This window comes from Pezoporus wallicus, unplaced genomic scaffold, assembly GCF_028554395.1.
Source record: "Pezoporus wallicus isolate ANWC-B61680 ecotype Strahan unplaced genomic scaffold, APGP_CSIRO_Pwel_v1 contig_4710, whole genome shotgun sequence".
NCBI classification, from domain to species: Eukaryota; Metazoa; Chordata; class Aves; order Psittaciformes; family Psittacidae; genus Pezoporus; species Pezoporus wallicus.
Genome location: NW_026640647.1, coordinates 1160577 through 1184987, shown reverse-complemented (window position 1 = coordinate 1184987; position 24411 = coordinate 1160577). Strand labels below are relative to the sequence as shown.

Sequence of the window (24411 nt, the reverse complement as noted above, 5' to 3'; positions counted from 1 at the left end):
CCTTCCGGATACTCCGCTGCCTTCCCAGAAGTCACGTGACGCGGCTGTTCCCGGCTCTCCCTCCCCTCCTCCCCCGCGCCTGCGCATTAGGCCAGGCAGGCTCGGCTGGGAGCGTGCTGAGGCGGCTGTGCTCGGAGCTCTTACTCTGCGGCGAGGAGGAGGCGAGGAACGGCGCTAGGAGCTTTGCGGCGGTGCAATAACTGCACCTCAGGAGAAAAGCCCGGTGTAACTAACCGGCGGCTCCCTGCGACCAGCCACCGCTGGCCAGCTCGCCGTCCTTGGTGCTGTCTAGGGATCGCCCTTTGAGCTTTACGCTTCACTGTCTTTCCTCCTGGGGGAACGGGAGCCATCTACTAAGAGTCTTCACTCCCGACAGGGTCACCTCCTTCCTGCAGGGACACCGTAGCAGCATCGCCACCCTCCCAGGCAGCGGGCCGTGTTTTCCTTTCACCGTTACACCTGCTCACAGATCCTGCTGCTTAAACGTCTCGTAGCCACTCTGCGGCTGCACATTCCCTCACACGCTTCCAGCACTGCTCAGGAGCGCCAGAAACAGAGGCGTCCCTGGGGTCGGCGCTCTCCCTGTTATTGTCAGCACCTGATGGACAGCTTTTTCCTAACGGGTGCAGCCGCTGCGCAGAGGCTGCAGGGGGCTAGGCTCTGATTGGCCCCGCGGTCCGCCGCCGGTCCACGGCTTCTCGGGTATTTCTGGACAAGAGTGAGGGTCTGTGGAGTGGCGTTAGAGTGCAGCTTCGTCTCACGGGTAAGTGCGGGCGGTCGAGGGCGGACCGGCGCTGCCGCGGTGGCGAGGGGGGGAAGGTAGGCGGCGGGGCCGGCCATCCCCCGGCCTTTGCTCCTGAACTACCATCGCGCGGCTGCGCTGCGATCACCCGGGAGCGACGTGAACTGTTAGGAGGCAGCGGGGTTAAATGTAGTTAGAGGGCAGCCAGGAGCGAGTGCGAGCTTGGTGCACGGGTGTTACCGAGGCCCCCACAGCTACAGATGAGCCACCCATTTAGGGGCTTCCAGCAGGGGCTCTTCTCTCCAGAGACTGCAGTTATATTGCCCTTACCCAGGGCAAGGCAGACCAGCAAGATGTCCCTCCTACACCACCTCACTTCTCAGTGACAGCCTGTATGCCAGTGTCATATACTGGGATCCGTGTATCCCAGTACTGGTCTCTCTAGTGCTATCTCCACAAAAGTTGCCGACTTCCTGCTTTTTAAGTGTTTCTCTGCTTGCATCCTCAAGGATCACGTTTGCTGCATTATCATATTGTTCTGTAGCCACCTCTTTGGATGGTTTCTGCCACCAACCCTAAGTCCTTTCCCAGTCTGATTGCTTTAAGACACAGGAAGACTGGAGTACATTTGCATTAAAGGACTAGAGGAAAAATAATTAAGTTCATGTATTTAGACAAAATCTTCCAGCTTAGCTTTCCTTGCCAATGTCACATTAAACTGTTTGCCTTGGTGCCGCTACAGTATAATCAAATGGTGTGTTACTTGTAATCTGAATCCCATGCTTGGTCTCAGTCCTGTATCGAAATCTTCAAAGCCCTCACATTAAACATAATTGCATTTTAAACTCTCATTTACTTCTCGCGCTTAGCATGTGCCACTCAGCAGCTGAGGAAACGGGCATGGAAACACGGACTGGCAGTAAGCCCTTTACCCCCTTGCCACCCTGTTCTTCGAATAGGTCTTAGAACCCTTTTAAGGAAAAGTTGCAGATGGGAGAGAACTTGCATCCCACCACCCATGTTCTCATCCTGGACTTATCCTTGGATATATCTTTATATGCCATTTCCACTACAGGATCCTAACTTGCAGCCCAGTGAGAAGACTGTAACTAGTCTGCAGCTAGAGACCATACATCAGAACATAAAGCCACTCTATCATAGAAGTGTCATCGTACAGCATAGCTTCTGTCAGTCATATTGATATTAAGTAACCTTTGTCTGCTGCACGGATTACTTGAATTTAACCTGAACATTTGATCTTGGGAACTACGTATCAGAAAAAATATCTTCCCCGTACTTCTCCATTTCAGGTGATTTGAGATCTAGTCCATATTCAGAGCAGCAAATGGGGCACAAATATCACCTAAAAAAGGGCCCCCTAGAGGTTTGGTTGGGTTTTTTTCCCCCACTCACACTCTTGATGTTGGGGAGCTCATTTGCACCAATGGGAAATGAAATTCCACATACAGGATCTCAGTCAGGCAGTGTACAGGATCCTGGTGGGATTGGGTGTAGAATCCAAAGAGTGAAAACAAGAAAACTTAATGGGTTGGGATAAAGGCAGTTTAACAAGTAAAGCAAAAGCCGTGCTCACAAACAAAGCAAAATAAGGAATTAATTCCCCACTTCCCATGGTCCAGGGAGGGGTTCAGCCATCTGCAGGCAGGCAGGGCTCCATCATGTGTTGCTTGAGAAGACAACTGTTTACACTGTTCTTACTCCCACCTCTCTTCAGGATGGCTCAGTGGTATCAGCTACAGCAACTTGATTCCAAGTTTTTGGAGCAAGTTCACCAGCTATACGATGACAGCTTTCCTATGGAGATCAGGCAGTACCTGGCACAGTGGCTGGAAAACCAGGACTGGTAAGCATAGAAACTGGCCTTCAGCTTACGTGCTAAGCAATGTTCTCATACATTCAGTTACAGGCAGCAGCAGAATACTGGGGAGGCAAGCTACTAGGTTAACCTTTGCTGGTAGGACACTTCAGTAGCTGTGTGCGTGCTATAGCCTCTGTTCCTCCCCTCTTCAGGCTGCCTTTCTAGAGGGGACTGACACCTAGAATAACAAGTGTACTATCTATCTCATATTTCCCGTGGCCGTTTTGTAACAAAAGTGGCTGTTTTAAGACCCATCAGTTACTACCTTGGCAGTTCAGTCTCTCGCTGTTCACAGACTGAACTTTTTGCCAAGATTTTGTAGAGTGTCTTCTCTTTAGATGTGCATGGAATGGGTAAATGAAGTTGCACAGAACATGGCAAAAATAGAGCAGACAGCATTTTGTATTAAGGAAAGTCAATGAAACTGGCTTATATTGGAAGGTAATCGTTACTGCTTGCATATACTACAACTGGAGTTGGGGATTAAAAATAATTTACTCCTGTATGTGTTTCTTGAATGCTGTATTAAAAGTGCATTTAACACAAGTATGCCTTAAACTATTATAGGGAACATGCAGCTAACAACGTCTCTTTTGCTACGGTGTTATTCCATGACCTGCTGTCACAGCTTGATGATCAATTTAGCAGATTCTTGATAGAAAACAACTTTCTACTGCAACACAACATAAGGAAAAGCAAACGTAACCTTCAGGTATGCCTGGGGTATATGTCTATGCATTTGCTTCAATTACTTCAGTAGTGCAATTGGATGCCTCTAGGCAAATTACAGTGCAATGAAGGATCTTCACAGAGAAGGTGGGAATCCTAATTTAAAAACCAGAATCCAAATGTTGTCTTACTTTCAGTTTAATTTGCTACAGTTAGAAAGTTAGTTTTGTTACCAGTACGATTACAGTTTCTGAGAACACGAGGAAAAAGAAAGTTCTAGTTTTTACAGTGTTTACTGGAGCACTTACTTGAATGTAATTTCACTTTTTCCACCCCTTCGTCAGCCAGTTTCCTGAGCATCCTAATAAGTTTCTAATTCAAAACAAACACAGGGTAAGAAATCCCTCAAATATAACCACAGGACTACAGTTAATAGCAAAGGACTTGTCATTAGACAGCACTTCTGTGCCTTGTATTGTACTGACAAAGAAAAGGGCCAAAGCAGTTGGCAGTGAGTGTCAGTGCAGAACTTAATCCTTGGTGACTTACCTACTTCTGTTAGCTGGTCCTCCTCTCCTCCCTGTAGGGCTCTATGCTAGGTGGTCTTCCATAGAGTCACTTTCTCCACAGCATATATTTCCACACACCTAGCTTCTCCTCACCACAAATTGGTGACTAGGGACTGTTTTCTGAACAAACAGGACCAGGCTGTACTTACCTGATAGTAACTACAGACCACCAATGAAAGATCAGTCAAGAAGGCTGGTACAGCTCAGCAACACCATCCCAAGTGGAGCAGGGTAATACTCAATCCAGAGCATGTTTCAACTTTGTATGCATGTAAAACCATAAGGTTGAATTTGTATCCAGCCTTGACTCTGTGTTCATAAATGGCAGCTACACACATCTCCTTTACGTTACTGAGCAAGAGCTGTACCTGCTAAACTATAACCACTGCCCTTCAAAACCAGCAGTTGTACTTCAGAGGTGTGGGAGGGTGGCTCTCAAGAGAAGATGTGCTCTCTCTGGGACTGTAGGGTAGTACCTCACTTCTCCCAGTAATATCTCTGACTCTTTCCTGTTGTTTTGTGCCAAGTTTCATCTCTTCATACACTGATGAACTAAAATAGAAACTCATTCTTTGAGATGGTTGCATCTGTCACATCCCCTGTAATGCTGGAGCATATTATGCTATGACCAATGTGTTTCCTCTCACACACACACACACACACACACACACACACACACACACACACACAGAGTTATCCACTGATCTTTTTGCCAGTCTGTTTACTGAAGTATAAGAAATTATGGGTATGAACTTTAACAACAGACTGTCTCTAATGCCAGGATAATTTCCAAGAGGACCCAATACAAATGGCAATGATCATCTGTAGCTGTCTGAAAGAAGAGAGAAAAATTCTAAGCAGTGCCCAGCTGTCAAATCAGGTAACAGTCTTGGAACATACTGCGATTGTATCTACCCTTTTCTATTGTTTGGGACAGAGGGAGTGGAAGAAAACTGAAAGAAGAAACAGGCTATCTTCTCTGCCCAGCAATATGTTTCTGGGAGACGAAAGAGTTAACGCTAATATGTACCAGCTGGACAGTGTGCCTTGTTTGTGCTGTATGAAGCATCTGGAGGGAAAATGGCCAGGAAGTAGTTGCTATTCCTTGAGTGATACAAAAGCTATGCTTTTTTTTTTTTTCCTTAATTCTTCTGTATAGTCTAATGTACTCATCAGATTTTACTGCAATTTAATAATTAGTGCTTGCCTTGTTTCTCCAGCAAGATTCTAGCTTTTTTCTCCTGCATTTCACTCCTGCACTTACTCCATATTAAGCAGCTGAGCCTTGGTGTTCTCTGGACTGTCGCTGTGAGAAAATGATGCGTCCCCTTTCCAGTTGCCTCCAAGTATTTATTTATTTATTTTTTATTTTTTTAAATGAAGCCCGTTTCGTTCTTCTGAACTATGGGTAAAGCCATGTTCCGCTCCTTCCTCATCTGCTCTCTTACTTTTCATCTTTGTTTTTATCTTTTCAGGGAGAACTGTTTTGCAATAAAAAAAAATCTGCAGTTGGGAAAGGCATGTAAGCAGTATAGCTAGATGTAATCTACTTCTGTGTAATAAAGTGATGACTGACTGAGCATGACAAGTTCTGATACCAAAATACTTCCCCTTAGGGCAAGTTTTTGAATACATATTGGTAGAGCGAGAACATTAAGGCATAGGGTTTCAACAAGGGGCCTGATGCAACTGTGTCCAAAGCAGCTCCTCTAAAAATGTGACTCTTACAGAGCCCTTGGAGCTGCAGCACAGCCATTCAGTTCCTGTTTTGGCCGATGATGCAGTTGGCAGTTGTGAGTGCTATGTATGTGATGCATTTGGGCCATCAAAAAGGGAAATAAGTCATCCTATACTTACTGTTGGCAGTAGGTAAAACACCATGTCTTACCTCTGCTTTTTGGTAAGTGTTCTCATTTCCCAAAGCTGAGAAGATTAAATGCAGAGCAAGAACAATTATAAGCATCATAAAAAATAAAGGAAAATCCCAAATGCACGAGTATGCTCAGATTGCCATCATAGTCTTGACATAAATCTATGATGGGGGACCTCTGGCAGTTTACCAAATAAGCTAAGGTTGTCTAAAGTATTTAAGTTGAAGCGTTAGAGCAACAGTGCATTCCTGACTGTCTTGCAGTGGAGGAACAGCAAGCTTCTAACACCAATAGTACTGTTAACATGCAGAATGAAAAGATCCTGCCTTTTAAATTACTGCAGCTCTCTCTAAGTGATGTCATGTAATAAAATTCCTGAATGTTACTGAGGTCAGCTTTCAGAAAAACTGTACAGAGATCTAAAATGTGCTTGAATGCTCAGTAGTAAAGAAATTACATACCAAGTTACCCCATTTGCCTATATACAGACATATCCTGTTCTTTACTCTTAGCCCATTTTTCTCCATATGCCCTATGGATGAACGTAATACTTGATGTAGATGTCATCCAGCCTTCAGGGCTGCTGTTTCTTTGAAATACATTTAGAAGATACATGAAAATAAGAAGAATATATTTGTGCAGAGAGAAAACAAAATATGTTTATAGCTTTATATTGCTATGATGAAAATACATCATTACCACACAACAGGCAATTTTTAATCCTCCCTTGTTTCTGCAGATTCATCAGAACCCAATTTTGTATTATAAAGCCTTAGTATGATCTGTCAGAACCAGCCAGCTTCATCAGGTTGATTGTCAACAAAAGCCACTAACTTACATTAATGAAAAAGTATTTGCTGTCATCAGTCACTCTGGTTTGACTTCTGTTACTGTTCTGTTTGTTCCTCAGATGGAGGTAGGGGGTATACAGAACACTGTGATTGGGATGCTGGACAAACAGAAGGGGCTTGATGTGGAAGTTAAAGGTGTAAAAAACAGTGTTATAGTAAGTATAGTAGAACTTTTTAAAGTAGCGTTTGTTAATTCGCAGATGTTGAAAACTTTTGGTACATGAGTTATTTTAAAATAAAAATAATGAAAAAATGGTTTGGTTTTCAAGTTATTACTTTCTATTTTCAATCACCAGTTATTATTTGTTAGTAGCAACATAATACAGATTGGGATTTGACTGGTTTAGCCAGATCAAATTTCTTGTGCCTAAATTTTAACAACAACATTTTACCCATCTGAAGTACTAGCAACTGAGGAAACTCTGAAGAAGTGATATACTGACTAATTTGGTATTAACTAGAAGATAGATTTTCATTTAGCATATGTATTTATGGTCTTGTCATGACAGATATTGCTTGGAAAAAAGATTTCTAAGAATTTGAGGTTTTGTTTTAAATGCTGTGTACTGTTCCAAGGTTTCCCACTCTAGCTTAGGTTCTCATGAACTCCATATTTTCCATACTTTATTAATAACAATTATAGTTAGCTAAGAGGAGGAGGAAGGTTGAGTCAGTAAAAGGTTGTTAAGTTTAGGCATATTTCCTGTTAGGGAGGTCCAGGAAAAGGCATGGCTACAAAACTGGACTTCATCTCTGTAAAGGGTTGATACCATGCAATTCCTAATCACAAGTTACTCATTACATGAAGGTATTGAATAATTGTGGCCACCTTAATTTGTGCTTTGTAGGATGTGGAGCAAGACATCAAGACATTAGAGGATATGCAAGATGAATATGACTTCAAATGTAAAACCTTGCAGAATAGAGGTAATACCAAGGACATATCCCATTGCATGTACTTTCTCACGGTAAACTGCTGTCTTATGTCAGGATTCTAAACCTAATGAGATGTAGCCAAACTTATTGGCAATGTCCCTTCTTTATTAATTCTGCTTTGATAATGTCCCTCCTTCATTAATTCTGCTTTGTGCTGAAACCTAAATTCCTGAAAATGCATTCTCTGCTTCTGTCCTGACAAGTAAAAGAGCCTCTTTGTTAATGTAGTGTTCTTTCGTCCTTTACATCCTTTTGGTACTAGAAATAGCAAACCCTATAGATTTTGTGATCATTCAACCTTACACCTGAATATTCAAGTTTAGGCTTCTCTTTGCTATCTTGTATTTCACAAATGCCTTCCTGCTTCAAGTTTTGTAGGCGTTTGTCTACCAAGGGAAGCACGTGCAGCTGGTTTCATTATATAGATCTGTCTTTTTGACTTTGTTCTAGAAAAGGCTTCAGTTTCCAACACAAATGAGCAGTTGACTGTCCCTCAGAACAGGGATGTGTTCAGAAGATATTAAGGGGAGCATTGAGCCACAATCTTGCTCTTTGTGTCTGGGGGCAGGTAGCACTTCCATGAGGCAGATGGGAACCTCTAACCTAAGGTCATTGGCAGCAGAGGTAGTAACTAGAGTGACTGTAGGATCTGTCAGCCTGGGCTATCCTCAGGAGGCTGTAAACATCCTCCCTTAAAATAACAGTTAGCTACTGTTGCAAGGTTAAATACTAATTATTCATGTCTGAAGTCGGCATGAGAACAAATTGCTCAGCATGTATCTTTATGCAATATAACTATTTTAGATTAGTTTCTTGCTCTTAAGAAGTAAGCAAACTCAAATCTCAATTACTTCACTGGGGTGACAGCTTTCCCTTGTGTTAGTGCTTCAGGTGTAGACTGTCCTTTCAGAAGGAAAAGGAATCATAATAACCTAGAAGGCAGTAAACATTTTCTCCCTTAAGCTTTAAAGATATACCTAGACATTAGCCAGGCAGGTCCCCTCCTCCCCTCAGTGGTTTTCTCACTCATACTTCAGCACTCCACCAGGCTCACCTTCACAATTTGGACTTATTTTACAGAGCACGAGTCCAACAGTACGTCGCAGGAGGAATATAAGAAAGAACAGATGAATCTCAATAAGATGTTTTTATCACTTGACCTGAAGAGAAAGGTAGCACTCAAGTTTTCTTTCAGGAGGCAACAGCACTTCATTTTGACTGCATTTTCATTGGATTTTCATTGGCTTGGCATAAATTATGTAAAAGAAAACTTTTCTACTACTATTAGTTGTGTTAAGATTTCATTCTTTCCACCCTGACTGAAAATCTGGGATCTCTGTAAGCAATTCTGATTCTCTTTAAGGAGCCTTTACCAAACTCTCAGGTAAAGCAAAACAATAAGAGGGAAAAGGTGTCCTATCAATACCATTAGAGTTAAAAGTGCTCACTCTTCTTGTAATGCTCAAAACTACAGCAAACACTGGGTAATCCCAGATATACACCTGGGACATCCATGAAACATTGGCTCTTCAGAATTCAGCGATACTGAATGTGCTTTGTTTCTCCGTTGTTCCTTCACTTAATGTAGCAACTACTCCAGTTAAAACAAAGCGGGTGTTTTCTAAAAGCAACCTCTGTTGACAGAAGTTAGTACTCTGAGATGCTTGCAGAGTTTTGCAAGACAGATAGCATTAGCTAAAACAGTACTTAGTTTTCCTGTGTGAAGTATTTTTAATAAACAGGGTAATTTAATACTCTCTGTAGGAAGTGGTGAACAAGATAGTACAGCTGCTGAATGCCGCAGAGCACACACAGACTGCTCTTATTAATGAGGAGCTGGTGGAGTGGAAACGCAGGCAACAGACAGCATGCATTGGTGGCCCACCCAATGCCTGTCTTGACCAGCTACAGAACTGGTAAGTCTGTATTCAAGGACTGCATTGGACGGGAACTTGTAATGTTTTACAAGAACACTGAATCTGTGAAATACCCTGGTGATTTGTATTATACATTTTCATTCTGTCACAGTATAACTACGTTTCATTGATTTTATTACCTTACCACATTTCCAGTGAGAAAGAAGTGTTCTCTGTACACTGCCTAGTCCTTTGGGACAATCACCTGCCGTCTCAGCATTATTACACTAAAAAACATGCTAACAGTAATAAGACTGTGTAATTGTAGGTTCACTATTGTTGCTGAAAGTCTACAGCAAGTTCGTCAGCAGCTCAAAAAGCTTGAGGAGCTGGAACAGAAGTTTACCTATGACCCTGATCCCATCACAAAAAATAAACAAGTTCTGCAGGACCGAACACACAGTCTTTTCAAACAACTCATCCAGAGGTAACAGACAAGAAGTGTCTTTTTGCATGAATAAGGGGATGGAGAGCACCTTCTCTTCCGTTTCCTCAATGTTTCCTGAATGCTAACTTTGCATTTTCTGAGGTTTTCCTAGGTTTGTCACAAACATTAAAATAAATGACCACTTTTGAGATTTACTCCATCTAGGGTTTCCACAGGTTTAGGCCCATGGAAAGGGTTTGTGATCAGTCATCATTTAACTTGGCAGGAGCTATGCTACAACATGCGTTGACTACAGAATCAAACTCCTAGGCTGCTAGTCCTTTTCATGCTTTAAGCTTCAGCCCTGCAAAGCTCTGGTAAATGGAGGCAGGAAACTATCTGCCCTAACCTATGCCCAAGGTAAATGCACGCTAGATTCTCCAACCCTTTGTCTCTGGGCACCTCTTTTCCTTGAGCTTAGAGATGTCAGCCCTATTACTACCATCTCCACGATGCAAAATCCTGTAGCTGGTAGTTGTCAAACATAAGATCTGAGTCCCATTCTGTAAACATACAGTAGGCAAATTGATGCTGCAGAAGACTTGAATATAGCAGATAAGAGAGGGGCTTTGATACAGGAGGTAACACTCTGTTATGGGGGGGCTAGAACCCAGGTTTTCTGAGTCCTGTTCAGATGCCTTGACCCCTAATCTTCAATTGGAAAACATAGGTACTGTTTTTTAAATGAAGTGAAGGCAATGAGGAAGAGCTGTAGAAATCCAGCTGCTGTTTAGTTATCTTGCCTATAAGTATAGTTGAAGGAAAGGTCTCCATGCTGTGCAGGGCTAGATAACAATTTCAGGATTTAGGTCTACACAGCACAGTTCTACACAAAAAGGCACCCAAAAGAGCAACAGTTTGGAGTGTCAGAACAAGTTAGCCTCAGGAGGTTCCTTCATGGGGTTAGCTAGCCATTATCAAATCCCCAGCTAGTTTATCTGGCTCTTCGGCATGTTCTTACATAGCACTGTAACTAAGTGTAGCAGGCACTGGGATTGGCAAACAAAGCAACACTCTCCTTACTTGGATTGTGCTGAGTTACATCAGTGTTTATATGCCGTTTGATTTTAGGGAAGTTTGAGGTAGTGCTGTCCTTCCACAAGCCATCAGTATATTTAGGAAAAGCCAATCCTTGTGAAATCACTTTATACTTGCAATATTTCTAGCCCCATTGATACAAATGAAAGAAACCAACACACACCCCTCTGTGTAGATTGAAACGGAATGAACAAAGTGTGTAGTACTACTGGTAATTCACTGTTCTTTTGAAGTTCGCTTTTTACATAACTTCTTATTCCTTAAGTACAACATTGATAAATAAGAGTTCTTTTAATCTGTTTTTTCCATAGCTCCTTTGTGGTGGAGAGGCAGCCTTGCATGCCAACACATCCTCAGAGGCCACTAGTCCTGAAGACAGGAGTACAATTTACTGTAAAGCTAAGGTATGTTTTCCCCTTTCCCCTTCCTGTTTTGTGGTAAGCCTGTTGTGTCACCAGCTTCCTACAGCCGAGAGGATTGCATATCTTACACTTGTAGCCCAGGTGCTATGGTCAAGAGGAGGAAAGTGCCACGTGGCAGGGAGTCTATCTTCTAGCAAAGTTTAACTTGCATTAACAGAATTGAGGGACATTGAATATACAAGAAACACATCCACAGGCAAGAAAATATGTGCAGACAACCTTGCCAGCAAAACCAGTAACTTGTCCATCTACTTTCCCCTCTAAACACTATCTTGTATGGAGCAAGCTTGGAGCCTGTATGCAACCCAGAGTTGTGCAGCTTAAATATATATCTGTGATAAGTAACATAGTAGAAGAGAATCTGTCTTTTGCAGCTGCAGTCATTTAAAAAAAATTCTCTTTCCAGATTGCTGGTGAAATTGCAAGAATTGAACTACAACTTGAAAGTGAAAGTCTTATTCGATAAGTATGTTGCATTTTTCTCATCTCTGTGTTTATTAATGGTAAGCAGTCCCCATCTTCAGACATCCAAAAGGCAGTGATATTTAAGTGTTGAGTTGACCAGGAGCAGGCTGATTCTCCATGGCAGCAGGTATACCCTCCATTCTTTATACTCATGCCCTTGCTCTAAATCTCTCTGCCATTGGAGACATGTCACAGAGTACAGACAACTTCATCTTCTCACCACTAGCTCCACTCGGGTGCACCAAGGAGAGCCCACTGCTGCTAAATCAGTTTAAGCACAGAGCAGCACTTGTGCTTTTGCAGAGCACATGCTGCCCTTCTCTGTTGTGCGAGTTTCACTTGGGCTAGCACTAGATGAAAGCAGAGAATTGAGCTTTCAGTTGCATGGAATTCAGTCATGTCTTCTAAAAGTCTTACTTTTTGGGTAGTCCCTAGTGAAGAATAGCTATTCTAAAGCTATCTCTGAATTAAGAGTATAAGCAGTCTACCATTAACATATCACATGTTCCCAGTTTGTGGAAAACTTAAAGGAATCTAAGCTGACTACTACCAACGTTTTGTAAGCAAGTTCATTTTTTTAAAAGCAGTACGGTTCAGATGAATTTAACACTTACTGTAAGGACAGGGAAAGAAATGTAACAGGCTGTCCAAAATAATGACAGTGGCCATGCTTGCAAGAAAGTAGGTGGGTTTTTGTCTTGCCATTCAAGCCTTTTGGGGGCATTCTGTTCATTTGAAACACCTCGGGGGTCCAGAAGCTTGAATGGAATTGGGAAAAGGAAATGAAAAAGAAATTCTTACACGGTGGATGTGGGGGCTGAGGCTTTGAGAAGTGCAGATAAAACACAACTCAGTAAAATCCCAAGGGTTGGGAAAACAGATTGAAGTGGCACAGCAATTTATTTGGTAAGTTGTATGGCTTGAAAGCAGATTTGGAATAACAGTACTATATAATTTCTCAGACCAAGAGTTAAAACCTATCCAGTGAAAGAAAAGACTTTGATTATAAACCTACCATACCAAAATTTAAGCCTCAGTAAAAGACACCCTGTGTAGCACAATATTGATGTTGACTGCCTGAACCAGTTGCTTCTTCTTTTACACTTTGTGCGCTTTTCGCAGAAGCATTTATCAGTTCTCAATCTGCTCTGTCAGCCACTAAAACACACACACATTTTCTGTCTGTGGAAGAATCTTTTAGAGATTGTTACTTTGTCTTTTTTTCTTTTTGACAGAGATGTAAGCGAGAAGAACTCGGTCAAAGGGTATGTGGCATCAGTTTGGTATGTTCATGTTGGGTTCTTTCAATGAACTTGAGACTCAAATCATTTTTCTCTCTTTGAGAAGGTTCAGGAAATTTAATATTTTGGGAACAAGCACAAAAGTGATGAACATGGAAGAATCCACTAATGGAAGTCTAGCAGCAGAATTCAGGCACTTGGTACGGGATTTTTTTGTCTTTTATTAACTCATCCATTTAATTGTGTGGGTAGAGGGTGTGGTAGGAAGGAGACAAATTGTTTTTATTATTGAAGTCATAGTTTCCTTTTCTATTAGAGGAACTGTGGTCATCTCTGCTTTTCTTTGTTCTTCTCTCTTTGAAATTTTTAGCCTGTTTCAATTGAAAAGCTACTGCTTTTGTCACTGAAATAGGGCCAGAAATGAAAACGAGTATTTGCTGCCATACAGTTTATGTTGCAATGAGTTCTTTGGAGGAGTAAGAAAAATAAGCCTAGAAATGCTTTTCTGGGTCTTTAGGAGGAAGGGTCGCAGGTAGGAAAGCTTAGACTACTTTAAAGAGTTTTGGGTCTGGAAGATGAAATGGACAGCTACAAGAAAGTCAGTGCCTTCAGCAAACTATACAACACGTCTGATCTGCAGATTGTGAGATAAGTCAAATTGGTTCCACCATTACAACATGAAAGGAAGAATTCAAGTCCTGACAAGTGAACATGGGATTTCCCCTTCCTCCCTTCATTGCCCAGAACAGATGCTGTGTAGAGCTTATTGTCCATTTCAGAGGGGTACTTCGATAAACCACTATTTCGTCTAATCCTTTCCAATTTCACATTACTTCTGTTCTTATAAGGCTTCTTACATAAAGACATCACATCATAATGGTGCAATATCTATTTTCACAGCTGAATAGTTTATAAAATAGTAGCTACCTACAATTTAATCCTTTGGCTTCCACAGCTTAGAACCAAATAGAGTCAGACACTAGTGCAGCAAGTTTGCATACAGTTGAACTACCAGAGCATGCAAACATTTCCATCCTCTACCACTTTCATTTGTGGCTGATGTAAATGACAGGGTATTTTTTTTGTCTGTTTGCAGCAACTGAAAGAACAGAAAAATGCAGGAAGCAGAACAAATGAGGTAAGCAGCACTCACCTTGTTTGTAAAGCTTTTGCATAATACTAAAAAGGCATTTAAGATGGTGCTCTGCTCAACCCCACAAGGAACCACACGGGATGACAGACTAATAGGAGACAAGTTGAGTCTCTTAAGAAATGTATGTGTAGATGGTGCCTACAAATGAGAATGGCTGCCAGAATGGTGTCACCTCAGGGCTCTCCCTCACTGGCATCTAGCTTTAGCAGGACTTTCAGGCAAGGACAGATTTCTCTATGGCTTCCAGGTAGGTGCAAAAAAGTGCCTAGAGAATACCTATTGTAACAGGCAGTTTTAGGAAGTCAGCATCATCACTTGACTTCGATTTGTAAACTGAGGTCTAGAGCAAGTCATCTTGATCAGAAAAGGCTTTTCCTTTGTGATAAATCCTCTTACCTTCCCCATAAACAATTTTCAATCTCTGAAAGGTTTGTTGGCTTTTGTTTCTTTTAAAGGGTCCTCTCATTGTAACAGAAGAACTTCACTCTCTGAGTTTTGAGACACAGCTGTGCCAGCCTGGCTTGGTAATAGACCTAGAGGTATGTCTTAGGTGATGCAAATGGACTTAAATTCCTGTATGTCACTCATGCTGACAATCTAAACTTTCTTTTTCTTTTGTTTTTTTAGAAGTATCAAGCACTTTCAGTTATTTCAAATATATGAATGACACTTCACAACATCTCTGCATAGACAGATACACTGAGAATGCTGTCAAAACTCTGGCTGAATAGGAGTAGATGTGCTTTGCAAAGTGTCTGATAACCAACCCTGTGCCTTAAGCTCTCTAAGTATCAGTTTTAATTTATTTCAGAAGCAATATGCTATGAACTTTACCATTACTATCAGTGCTGTCATAACTGACACTAAATGAGAAAGTCTTGATCAGACAAAACCACATCTTTCTAATAATTCATCATAGTAACATTTTCACCCCTACACACAGACTTTGAGAAGTTAAGATGATGCAAGTGAGGAATTACAATGGAATTGAGTTTGTAGGTAGTCTAGAGGAGGACAGCAAGACCAGTGCAGGGTAGCCCAACATGTTTCCTTTTGTGTCCCTTTCAGACCACGTCGCTCCCCATTGTTGTTATCTCAAATGTGAGCCAGCTTCCAAGTGGATGGGCTTCTATCTTATGGTTCAACATGCTGTCTACTGATCCCAAGGTATTTAAAAGGAAAATGTATGAGAAATACCATTTGCTGTTTTCAAGCATTGTCTGTATACCAGTGGCTGCTGCATTTTTTTCCATGCACATGACTCTTAATGGCTTTTAGGTACAGAGAGAAGCACAGTGACATATTTCCCTATGCTAAACAGATCAATGTTTCAAACCCACGTAAGGATACTACTATACATTGTATTCAGCATATATAGTACACAGTGAGAAGCCAAATAAACATCCAGGAATTCAAATATAGCACACTTGAATGATCTAGGAATTCTGCCCACTGTAAGAAGGCAAGTCCAAAGCAGAGTCATCATCCCAGAAGTTGCTTTTCCTGGTAATGAGTCAGAATAGCAACTTGCTTTTGCAGCGTTGTCTCAGACTGACATCTATTCTTAAGTCTCCATTTTGTTTCAGGATTACGCTTCTGTAAATTCAAATGCCATTCCAAAATTAGTATTTATTGACTATAGATTGTATTTTTCCCTTCCATTCCAGAACTTGTCCTTCTTTCTGAATCCACCTTATGCAAAGTGGTCTAAACTTTCTGAAGTTCTGAGTTGGCAGTTTTCATCTGTAACAAAGAGAGGACTTAACGCAGATCAGCTGAGCATGTTGGGAGAGAAGCTACTTGGTATGGTCTGCTTCCATCACACATGGCCTGTTTGAACTGGACCTAGTTCTAGGTCTTTTCTGTAATCTGTTTTAAGTTGTCATTTCCTCTCATACCTTTTCCCCCTCATACAATATCTCTTTATAGGACTGAAGTGTTTTCAGTATGGTAGAGTTTGTAAAGGTCATGACAAAATCTGCAGTTCTAACTTACGAGCTCTGTTCATAAGTTAGAAGTTCTAAGTCATAATGCAGACTGGGGATACTTCTGCTTTTGGAAGAGCTACTGCATGTGTTTAGTCAATCTTTGAGGTGACTGTCTTTATTTTTTTTGTTTTGTTTTTAAATCGATCTCCATTAATTTTAACTTCATGTGTGTCTTCAGCTACAGTAAGGGTTTTCTCTGCATAAACAGAGTTGCAGTATCAAAATGCAAACACTATGAAACTGTTAAAGGATATAGAATTTATCATCTCCCAGATAAGAGTCCTTAGTAAAAGCCTAACCATGCATGAGTTGTTTCCAAGCAATTCATCAGTTTGCCTTATAGGCAGGGCACTTGACACTGCTACTGAGTGTGCATAGTAGACTCTAGATAAAAATACTGTTGATTCGGTATATTCCCCTAACCTTAAGTTTCAGGAAACATTTATACTTTAAGAGATTTGACATTATTTGGTCTAGGTGGCAAGTACAGCATTCCAGTGTCTAATTCCCTTCCTCTGATTTCCCCAAGACACAAGATGTGACAAAAAGCTTACTGATTTAATAGATTACTTGTCAAAATTCCACAGGGAAAGTAATTTTTTTGTTTTAATTAGCCATCATGAAGACAAAGTGACCACTGACATATTTTGTGGTCAGCTTGCATTTCAGAGCTTCAGAGATTTTTGTCAAGCTCTGGTAACAGTAGGGATGCTATTTAAATCTTATCTCTATAGCCAGAAGTATTTCACTACTGAAAAAAATCCAGGTATTTGAACATGACATATCTGGGACTCCTTAATGGAAGCTAACAGGGTGCCAGCATACAACTCGCTGTTGTGATGTGAAAGTTGACAGAATCTTGATCTCTTAAAATTAGCAGCATCAGAAACAAGCTTCCCTAACCCAATTTACTTTTAGAGAGATGAGAGGAAAAAGCAGCATATTTCTGACTTTATTGAAATCTGTGGCATGATCTGTAATGGAAGGAATTTGGCTCTGAATACAATATCAGGGTCTGCAAAGCTTTAGCTACTGTACTCACAGCATAGTATTCTCTTTGTGGTTTGGCTGTGGTTTATGAAACACTGTTGACATAAAAACAAGGCAGGGAGGAAACGATTGCAACAGGAGCGAGATGAGTCTGTTGTGGGGCAGACCTAGGAGCCAAGAGTTCCTGGGGCAAAAGCCTACAAGTCACTAGAATTGAGGCAGTAGAGTGCTTAATCTAATAAAGCCATTGTAGGGTCTGCTGAGCTTCTACAGAAAAGCTTACAGGTTGCAGTTTTCTTGTTTTGCTGGAGAGATGTGCAAGATTACAGTCCCCTTTCCATTTCAAAATGGAAGCATTTTGTAAGTGGTGAGTGTTGGGTATAGCACAGTGTAGAAAGGGTCAGAATGAATTGGTGCCCGTAATCAATAAGTTTGTATTGGAATGCATACGTTTGGTTATTCTGATGCAGTGAACTCCAGAGGGGAACTTTGCAAGCTGTCCGTACATGAGCTGTGAAAATATAGTAGCCTTCCATTTCATTTTAGTCCAACAGCTCAGAGTTGTAAATAAACAGTCAGAACTTGGTTCTCCAGCTACTTTCCCTTCAGCCTTACTAAGTAACTTATGGAACATGACTGAAGTCAATTTATTCTGCCCAGGGCCAACAAGTGGAGGATCTCACGATTGCCTTATTCCTTGGACAAGATTCTGCAAGGTATGAACACAATTTAAACATTGAGATGGAAGAGGGAGCTTTGTCTTGGTTTGTTTGGCTTTTTTTCCCAGGGTACTTTCTCAGTAGTGTACCCTAATTATTCTGGAGCTTACATGGCTGTGGGAGGTTTTGGTGGTGAGGTTAAGGTAGCAGCAGAAAGAGAAAAAAGGGCTCATAATAGCAAGGAGTAGGTGATTTTGAGATTGCTTTTGAGCCACGTAAACCACCCTAAAAGATGCATTTTCCTAACACAACGTTTTAATTATTAATACAGTTGCTTTTAGTAGTTCTCCATTTTAGCTGTTACAGAAAATGTAAAACCAACCAAACCAAAACCAAACAGCAAGATGGTCATAGGGAAGGATGCTTGTGAGACTAGGGACAACTGGATTAGGGTGAGAATTAGCACAGGATGGCCAGGGGGGGTCAGCACAGTGACAGAAAAATGAATCATTATATTCCGTAACCCCGGCTGCATCAAGACAGGATGACATTTCACATTTTCTTTGGCTTTTTTTTTAGTTGTCCTAAACTGGTATAAATAAGCAGGTGATGGTAGCAGGCAGGAGCAGACTCTGGGGAAAGAGCGAGCAAAGCTCTTGTGCCCTACAAGCACTCAAATTCATTAATACAGGTGTCTCATGGGGAATTGAAATCGAGTCTGAACAGAAAGTGTCTCTAAGCTGTTCTGCTAGCCAGCCTGGTTGAATGTCCAGTAGGATGGTTTGGATGTCCAAGAGCTGTGATAAGGCCCAGGCAGGAGCCAGCGCCTTTGCTTTTAAACCAGAGTTTTTGCAAGAGAAGCTATGGATGATGTTTGTGGGTACTGTAGGCTTAAACAGGCGTTTCTGTCACACTGCCTCTTGCCTTAAGATTCAGTACATGCTTCATGCCCAATAGTTTCTGTCCTGGAGTACAGAAACAGAAAGGGGGGGGGGGGGAATTGTAAGAGAATATGGGGAGGGTGGGACAGAAGAAAGAGGGAAGAAAAACGCTACAACAAGTAGATGCTGGCAGGATTGAGAGCTTGCACCCTCTCTGCTTACCAAAACTCATGTTTTGTTACCTTTGTTCTCCCACCCCTGTCTTGCCATATTCTGAATTCCAGGAAAATATAAATGATAAAAATTTCTCCTTTTGGCTGTGGATTGAGGGAATCCTGGAGCTTATTAAGAAACACCTCCTGTGTCTCTGGAATGATGGGTAAGACCTGACTGAAGTTAAAGATCTGGTCATTGCCTTTTATCTCCATTTAGGCTAGAAATTCTGTCCTCAGGTCCTGAGGATGTTTATGCAGATCCAATAAAGGGGGGCTTGGAACTAGAAAAGTCTGAGGCAAATGAATTCTAGTAGTGAGGAAGTTCTAATGAGGAAACCGCTTAAAGCAAAACCAGCAGATGACCAAGCTGTCCCAGCTAAGTCACAGAGCAGGGCTTTGAATGTTTGCTATTTTTTTGCCTCTGCTCCCACTGTAAGTAGGTTCTTTTCACACCCTAGAACCCTCTTCTCTGATGGGGAAGACTGAAGTACAAAGTCGTGAAGGGATCATCCGCGTTTGAACCGAAACACAAAAACCCTACCCACAGGCCTATTGTGAGCCTCCTGTAGGTGGCAGCAGCCACACTGAACATCTGTATCTTCAGTGAGTCCAGAAAGTAGTCTTTATTGATTTAATAGAGTATTATTAATTAGTAAGACCCTGCCGGAAGGAAAACCAGCTCGATTTGCCCTTTACTACAGGTTTAGTAAACTTTCAGTTCTGGTATTGCCGATTTCAGAAGTAACTGCTGCCAAAACCAGGACAAGCCAAGGTCACAATCCTGCATTTTAGATTTAGCCACATTATGAAACCCTGTCAATAGCACACTCACATTGGAGCATCCTTGCATCCCACAGTTTTCAGGATCTACAACAGCAGGGTTCTATCGTGCTACATTCAGCTGCTGCAAATGATTACCCCCTAGTTTTGTCAAAGCCTCTTTGCACTGCCTAAAACCTAGATATTTCTTAGCTAAGTGGACTCCAGTGCAGCAGGGGCTTTTGTCAGCATTACTGAAAGAGAGTTGCAGTTCTCTCTTATTCAGTGTTCTGCCTCAGCATGGCTGCATGCCTGCAGGATTGTTTTTGCATGTGGCTCTCATAGCATACAGTCTTGAGTAGAGCTCATTTCTCTCAGGTGTGAGGACAATCCCCTGCTTAGGGTTTAACAGAAAGAGGTGGTGCAAGTCAAATCCTGAATGTAATCAAAACCAGAGATTTAGTGCAATTTGGTTTTCCTCCCTCAGCTGGGTTTGTTGGATAGAGATCTTTATTGCCTAGAAAGGCAAAAAGGGAAACTGAAGGGAAAACTTGTCAACTGCAAAGATACTTTAGTGGGAGAGACAAATCTATAGTATTAATTATAATAGAGACTCCCTTTCTTTACAAAATAGTAAGTACTACAGCCTTAAGGACTTGAAAGATGGGAAGGCAAGAGACTTTCATTATGTATAGGATATTTCCTACTGAACACATTTATTACCTAAAGCATACCATTAAAAAACAAAACAAACAAGACCCCATAGAACAGGCCCTCTGAATTTCTAAGCAAAACCATGATTTAGTAGGTTTTGTGCAGAAAGCACTTTCCTTAATTTAATGCACAGAAGGCCAGCATCGGCACTCAAAACTTAATTATTGATAGAGTATTTTGAGGAATAAGCAGCATTATAAATAAATTCTGACTGTTTATAGAAGCAGTTGGGGTATGAACAGGGTTATGCCCTAGTGCTGCTGGCTTGTACAACTTCCTCCCCAGTACCTCTTCAGACCAACAATCCATTTCTTACAGTAACTGCTGGCTGGGATCTGACCATATTACATACATATAGCTTTACTTCTGCTTCTACCTCATAGCTTTTATTCTGAGCTCAGAAAAACATCTGTATAAGCCACCAGACTGAAGGAGGAGTGCTAGGGGAAGCTGTGGCAACTCATGGCTTCCACACAATAGCCTGCTACTAGATTTCCAGCTACTAGATAGCCTGCTGCTAGATTTCCAGCTATTCCCAAGACAATGCCTTCTGTGAGGCTTTCACAAGTACTTCAGCACTTTTGATTGACAAAAGCTTTTTGGTTCTCCTAGCTAGCCCAGCATAGGTTTTACATTGAGGAGTAAACTCAGCTTTGTTTTCAACATTACAGTTGCATCATGGGTTTCATCAGCAAAGAGAAAGAACGTACTTTATTGAAGGACCAGAGTCCAGGAACATTTTTGCTAAGGTTCAGTGAAAGCAGCAGAGAGGGAGCAATCACATTTACCTGGGTAGAAGGATCTCAGATTGGTAAGTCAGTAACAGAGAACTTGTCTTCAAGATACAAGCTTACATCAGAAGAAGTCATGTTTATGCTCTTCTCTTTCACACTGAGAACCAATGCAATACACCACCCTAGCAGTCCCAACCCTTACAAGCAACAAGCTGCAAGCAACAGCAGACACATACCTTAGTGTTAGCTCGTAAGCCACGCTGTCAATTGGTGTTCAAGGTTACAGCTAGGACTAGTACCACTTCTCAGGTACTGCTTCTGGCCTGGAAGTCTGTTGAGGACTTTACTAAACCCTACATCCACAGTTTTTTTCTTAGCAAGACACCTTTAGTACATGTGCACCTGCATCTCCCTCCAAACACATAGCACCTTATCCCTCAGATTCATTTTGTCATTCCAAACACAAAATACACCAATAGCAAGGGTATGCTATCCCTGCATGTGCCTTCCTATCCCACAGAAGAGTTTTGCTTCCTTTGATGGTCATTAAATACTGATCTGCAGCATAGACCTATGAATTTGTGGAAGTGGCTGCAGCTTTACTGGGCAGTTACAGAAAACAACTTTGAAACCACCTTTAAGAGTTGCTGCTTCTCTCACCTGCAGAGCCCCAGTTCCATTCAGTGGAACCATACACCAAGAAGGAGCTTTCTGCTGTTACTTTCCCTGACATCATTCGCAACTACAAAGTGATGGCAGCTGAAAACATTCCTGAAAATCCACTGAGATTTCTGTACCCAGATATACCCAAAGACAATGCCTTTGGCAAATATTACTCCAGGCCTAAGGAGGGTAAGTGCTATAAATGACTCACACAGTGTGTGATGTTTGTTCTGGAGGTACTTGTGCACTGTGTAATAGAAAGAAAGGGTGGCAGTCGGAGTGAATGTCTTGGCAGCTTATCCCATGCTTGAGTGCAGCTCAGCTGAAAGGTGAGAACAGGCACCTAAGCTTTAGTAGGTTAAGAAAAGGTCTGGTTTTAAAGAGGCACAAGATTGAGATCCAGTCAGATCAGAACCTGAAAATGTTGCTTCACTGGCCCTCTGATTCAGCTTTCAAATGAGCCTGTGAGACACTTCAGAGATGCAGGTTCTGGCTAACAGCTGGACCCGTGACTCATATTTGACTGTTACACAGGACTGATCCTGGCTGTGTGGGCCTGGCAGGATGTGTTGATGCAGCTACATCAAACCTAAGGAGAGGTTTTGTTCCTCATTTTCTATAGGGGAAAAACAGAAACGAAAAGCGGACTAAAAAATGGAATGAAATCATCTTAGTGCTGTAAAATGCATAAGAGAGAGACTTGCACATTATCTGGGTCACAGGCTTTATTTTTGGTACAATAAAAAGATAGCAAAGTGAAGTAAACTTGCTAAAAAAAAAACAACACCACCAAGGAAAAACCCACCCAAAACCAAGCTTTTTTCCTTTTTCCCCTCCTTGAAGCACCAGAGCCTATGGATTTGGATGGTCCCAAGGGAAACGGCTACATCAAGACTGAGTTAATCTCTGTATCTGAAGTGTAAGTTTCTACAGAAATGCTGGGTTTCTAGGAGCTGATCATAAATTTTTTGCTATAGTTTATGTCTCTTCACAGTATTTAAAGTGAGGGGGCCCTGTCAGGGGCCCCTCTTTCCCTTTGAGGATCTGATCACACCACATTCATGCAGTGCTGTGTTTGAAAGACCGTTTTTAGGTAAAACCCCAAGAAACTTACAGGTAGTTGCACTGGCAAATAATTTCATGAAAAGCAAGTTCTTAAAGACTTGTTGGATTTGCTTGATTACAATGTAGATCACTGAGTAGTCCCAGGTTTCATTTAAATCCGTGCTGGCTTTGCAAAGCATGGCGTATTGCTCATAGGCTAGGACTTCTTCACAGGAGACCTCAGTAGTAGCCCTTCTGGACTCAGAGCTAGACATGATAGCTCAAGTGTGCCTCACTTTAGTGAAGGTTTGTCCTTACCCTTCTCCTTCTGTTAGCCACCCTTCCAGGCTCCAGTCTCCAGAAAATCTGCTCCCCATGTCTCCTGAAGAGTTTGATGAGGTGTCCCGGATTGTGGGCCCAGCAGAGATTGACACTGTGGTATGTATCATAACCCAGCCTTTTGCAGGAGGGCTCAGCCAGAATTTGCTTTCTCCTTTTTTTTTTCCTTTCAAATGCATAGGAAAAGGTGGGAATCCAGAGTTAGACTGGGATTGCTATCAGTTGTTGTTTCCACTTGTTTGTGAGGATGGGGATAGGGATGAAGAACAAGAGAACAAAACTACCAGTGTGTATCTTGCAGGAAGGGCTGAAGGAATGGATGAAGGAGTAACACTGTGGTCCTTCTTGTGGGGTCTGGGTGAGGAGGAAAGCTGGAGGAAGGTGTGCAGCTTGCATTGTTGCCTTGCCAAGGCTGGCAAGGTACTGCCGTTAACAGAGCAGAGCCATCCCTTTGGGGTGTGCTTCAGAAAAAACCCAAATCCCAGCTTCCTCCCTCCATGGTAGTTTGACCCTAAGATGCAAACCTGGTGCTACTTGGTGAAGACCTGGTTGTGCTCTGTGGTTAGCAAAAACTAGAGCATTAGGGCTTTATTTGGCTAGTTTAGTTGACATTTACTTTTCTTGTTGCAGATGTGTTCAGCGTATTCAAGTTAAAGGTTGAGCTTCTTACTGCATCATTAACATCATTGATTAGCTTATGCATCCTGCTTTGCAGCCAATGACTTGGTGACATGCTTCACTTCAGTTTTTTGGTTTCTCCACCTGAAGGTCCAGTGGCAAGTTTTAACTAATGGGAATATAAACAGCAGTCTGAGTAGCCTCCTTCCATGCACTTCTTTTGTTTAGAAGTTCTTTGTTAAAGTATTTCCAGTTAGTGAGATACCGTACCAGAGTGAAGATAGGAATGAGAGGTCCTCAGCAAGAGTGATGAGTAACATGCATTTTTTGTGTAATGGAATTAGTTAAATATAGTGTGTAAAACAGCTGGCTGTACATAGAAGGCTTCAAAGGAAAGCTAGTTCTTTTGCAGAGGTTCTGTTCAGAGAGCTTGCACCTTTTGCGTAACTGCGTCTGAAGAACTTTCATAGCTTTGAATTTTCATCTGTGTCGCAGAAAGGAGAAGAGAAACACTCTGCAGGTGTGTGCCACACTGAATCCATCCTGCTGGAGTTTGTCCTGGTTTTGCTTTTTCTGAGGGCATGGCATACTGAAAAAACGTAAGCCAGATCATTATAGAATCCCAGAT

At 41.8% G+C, this 24411-nt stretch overlaps 1 protein-coding gene across 3 annotated transcripts; it reads left to right on the top strand.

Annotated features, from left to right (window-relative positions):
- The first annotated feature begins 742 nt into the window (after positions 1-742).
- Positions 743-24165, top strand: STAT1 (signal transducer and activator of transcription 1). 3 transcript variants are annotated; one of them, XM_057419825.1, is made up of 24 exons: positions 743-763; positions 2478-2606; positions 3189-3333; positions 4641-4739; positions 6641-6736; positions 7430-7508; positions 8598-8689; positions 9282-9433; positions 9702-9860; positions 11210-11302; positions 11727-11786; positions 13021-13050; positions 13133-13226; positions 14123-14164; positions 14635-14718; positions 15248-15346; positions 15847-15982; positions 17818-17873; positions 18982-19076; positions 21057-21196; positions 21786-21971; positions 22626-22701; positions 23162-23264; positions 23796-24165. In XM_057419825.1, the coding sequence occupies exons 2-24, from the start codon at positions 2479-2481 to the stop codon at positions 23817-23819; spliced, it is 2268 nt and encodes a 755-aa protein (XP_057275808.1). In that variant the 5' UTR covers positions 743-763; position 2478; the 3' UTR covers positions 23820-24165. The 3 variants fall into 3 exon arrangements, with proteins under 3 accessions (XP_057275808.1, XP_057275809.1, XP_057275810.1); XM_057419826.1 differs by lacking the exon at positions 13021-13050; XM_057419827.1 differs by lacking the exons at positions 11727-11786; positions 13021-13050.
- Positions 24166-24411: the final 246 nt, after the last annotated feature.

Bases quoted from the DNA above. Each gene is read 5' to 3' on its own strand.
- STAT1 (XM_057419825.1), top strand. From the start codon at position 2,479: ATGGCTCAGTGGTATCAGCTACAGCAACTTGATTCCAAGTTTTTGGAG. The intron at 13,051-13,132 runs GTATGTGGCATC...CTCTTTGAGAAG, and splicing joins GAGAAGAACTCGGTCAAAGG to GTTCAGGAAATTTAATATTT. The intron at 14,719-15,247 runs GTATGTCTTAGG...TGTCCCTTTCAG, and splicing joins GCTTGGTAATAGACCTAGAG to ACCACGTCGCTCCCCATTGT.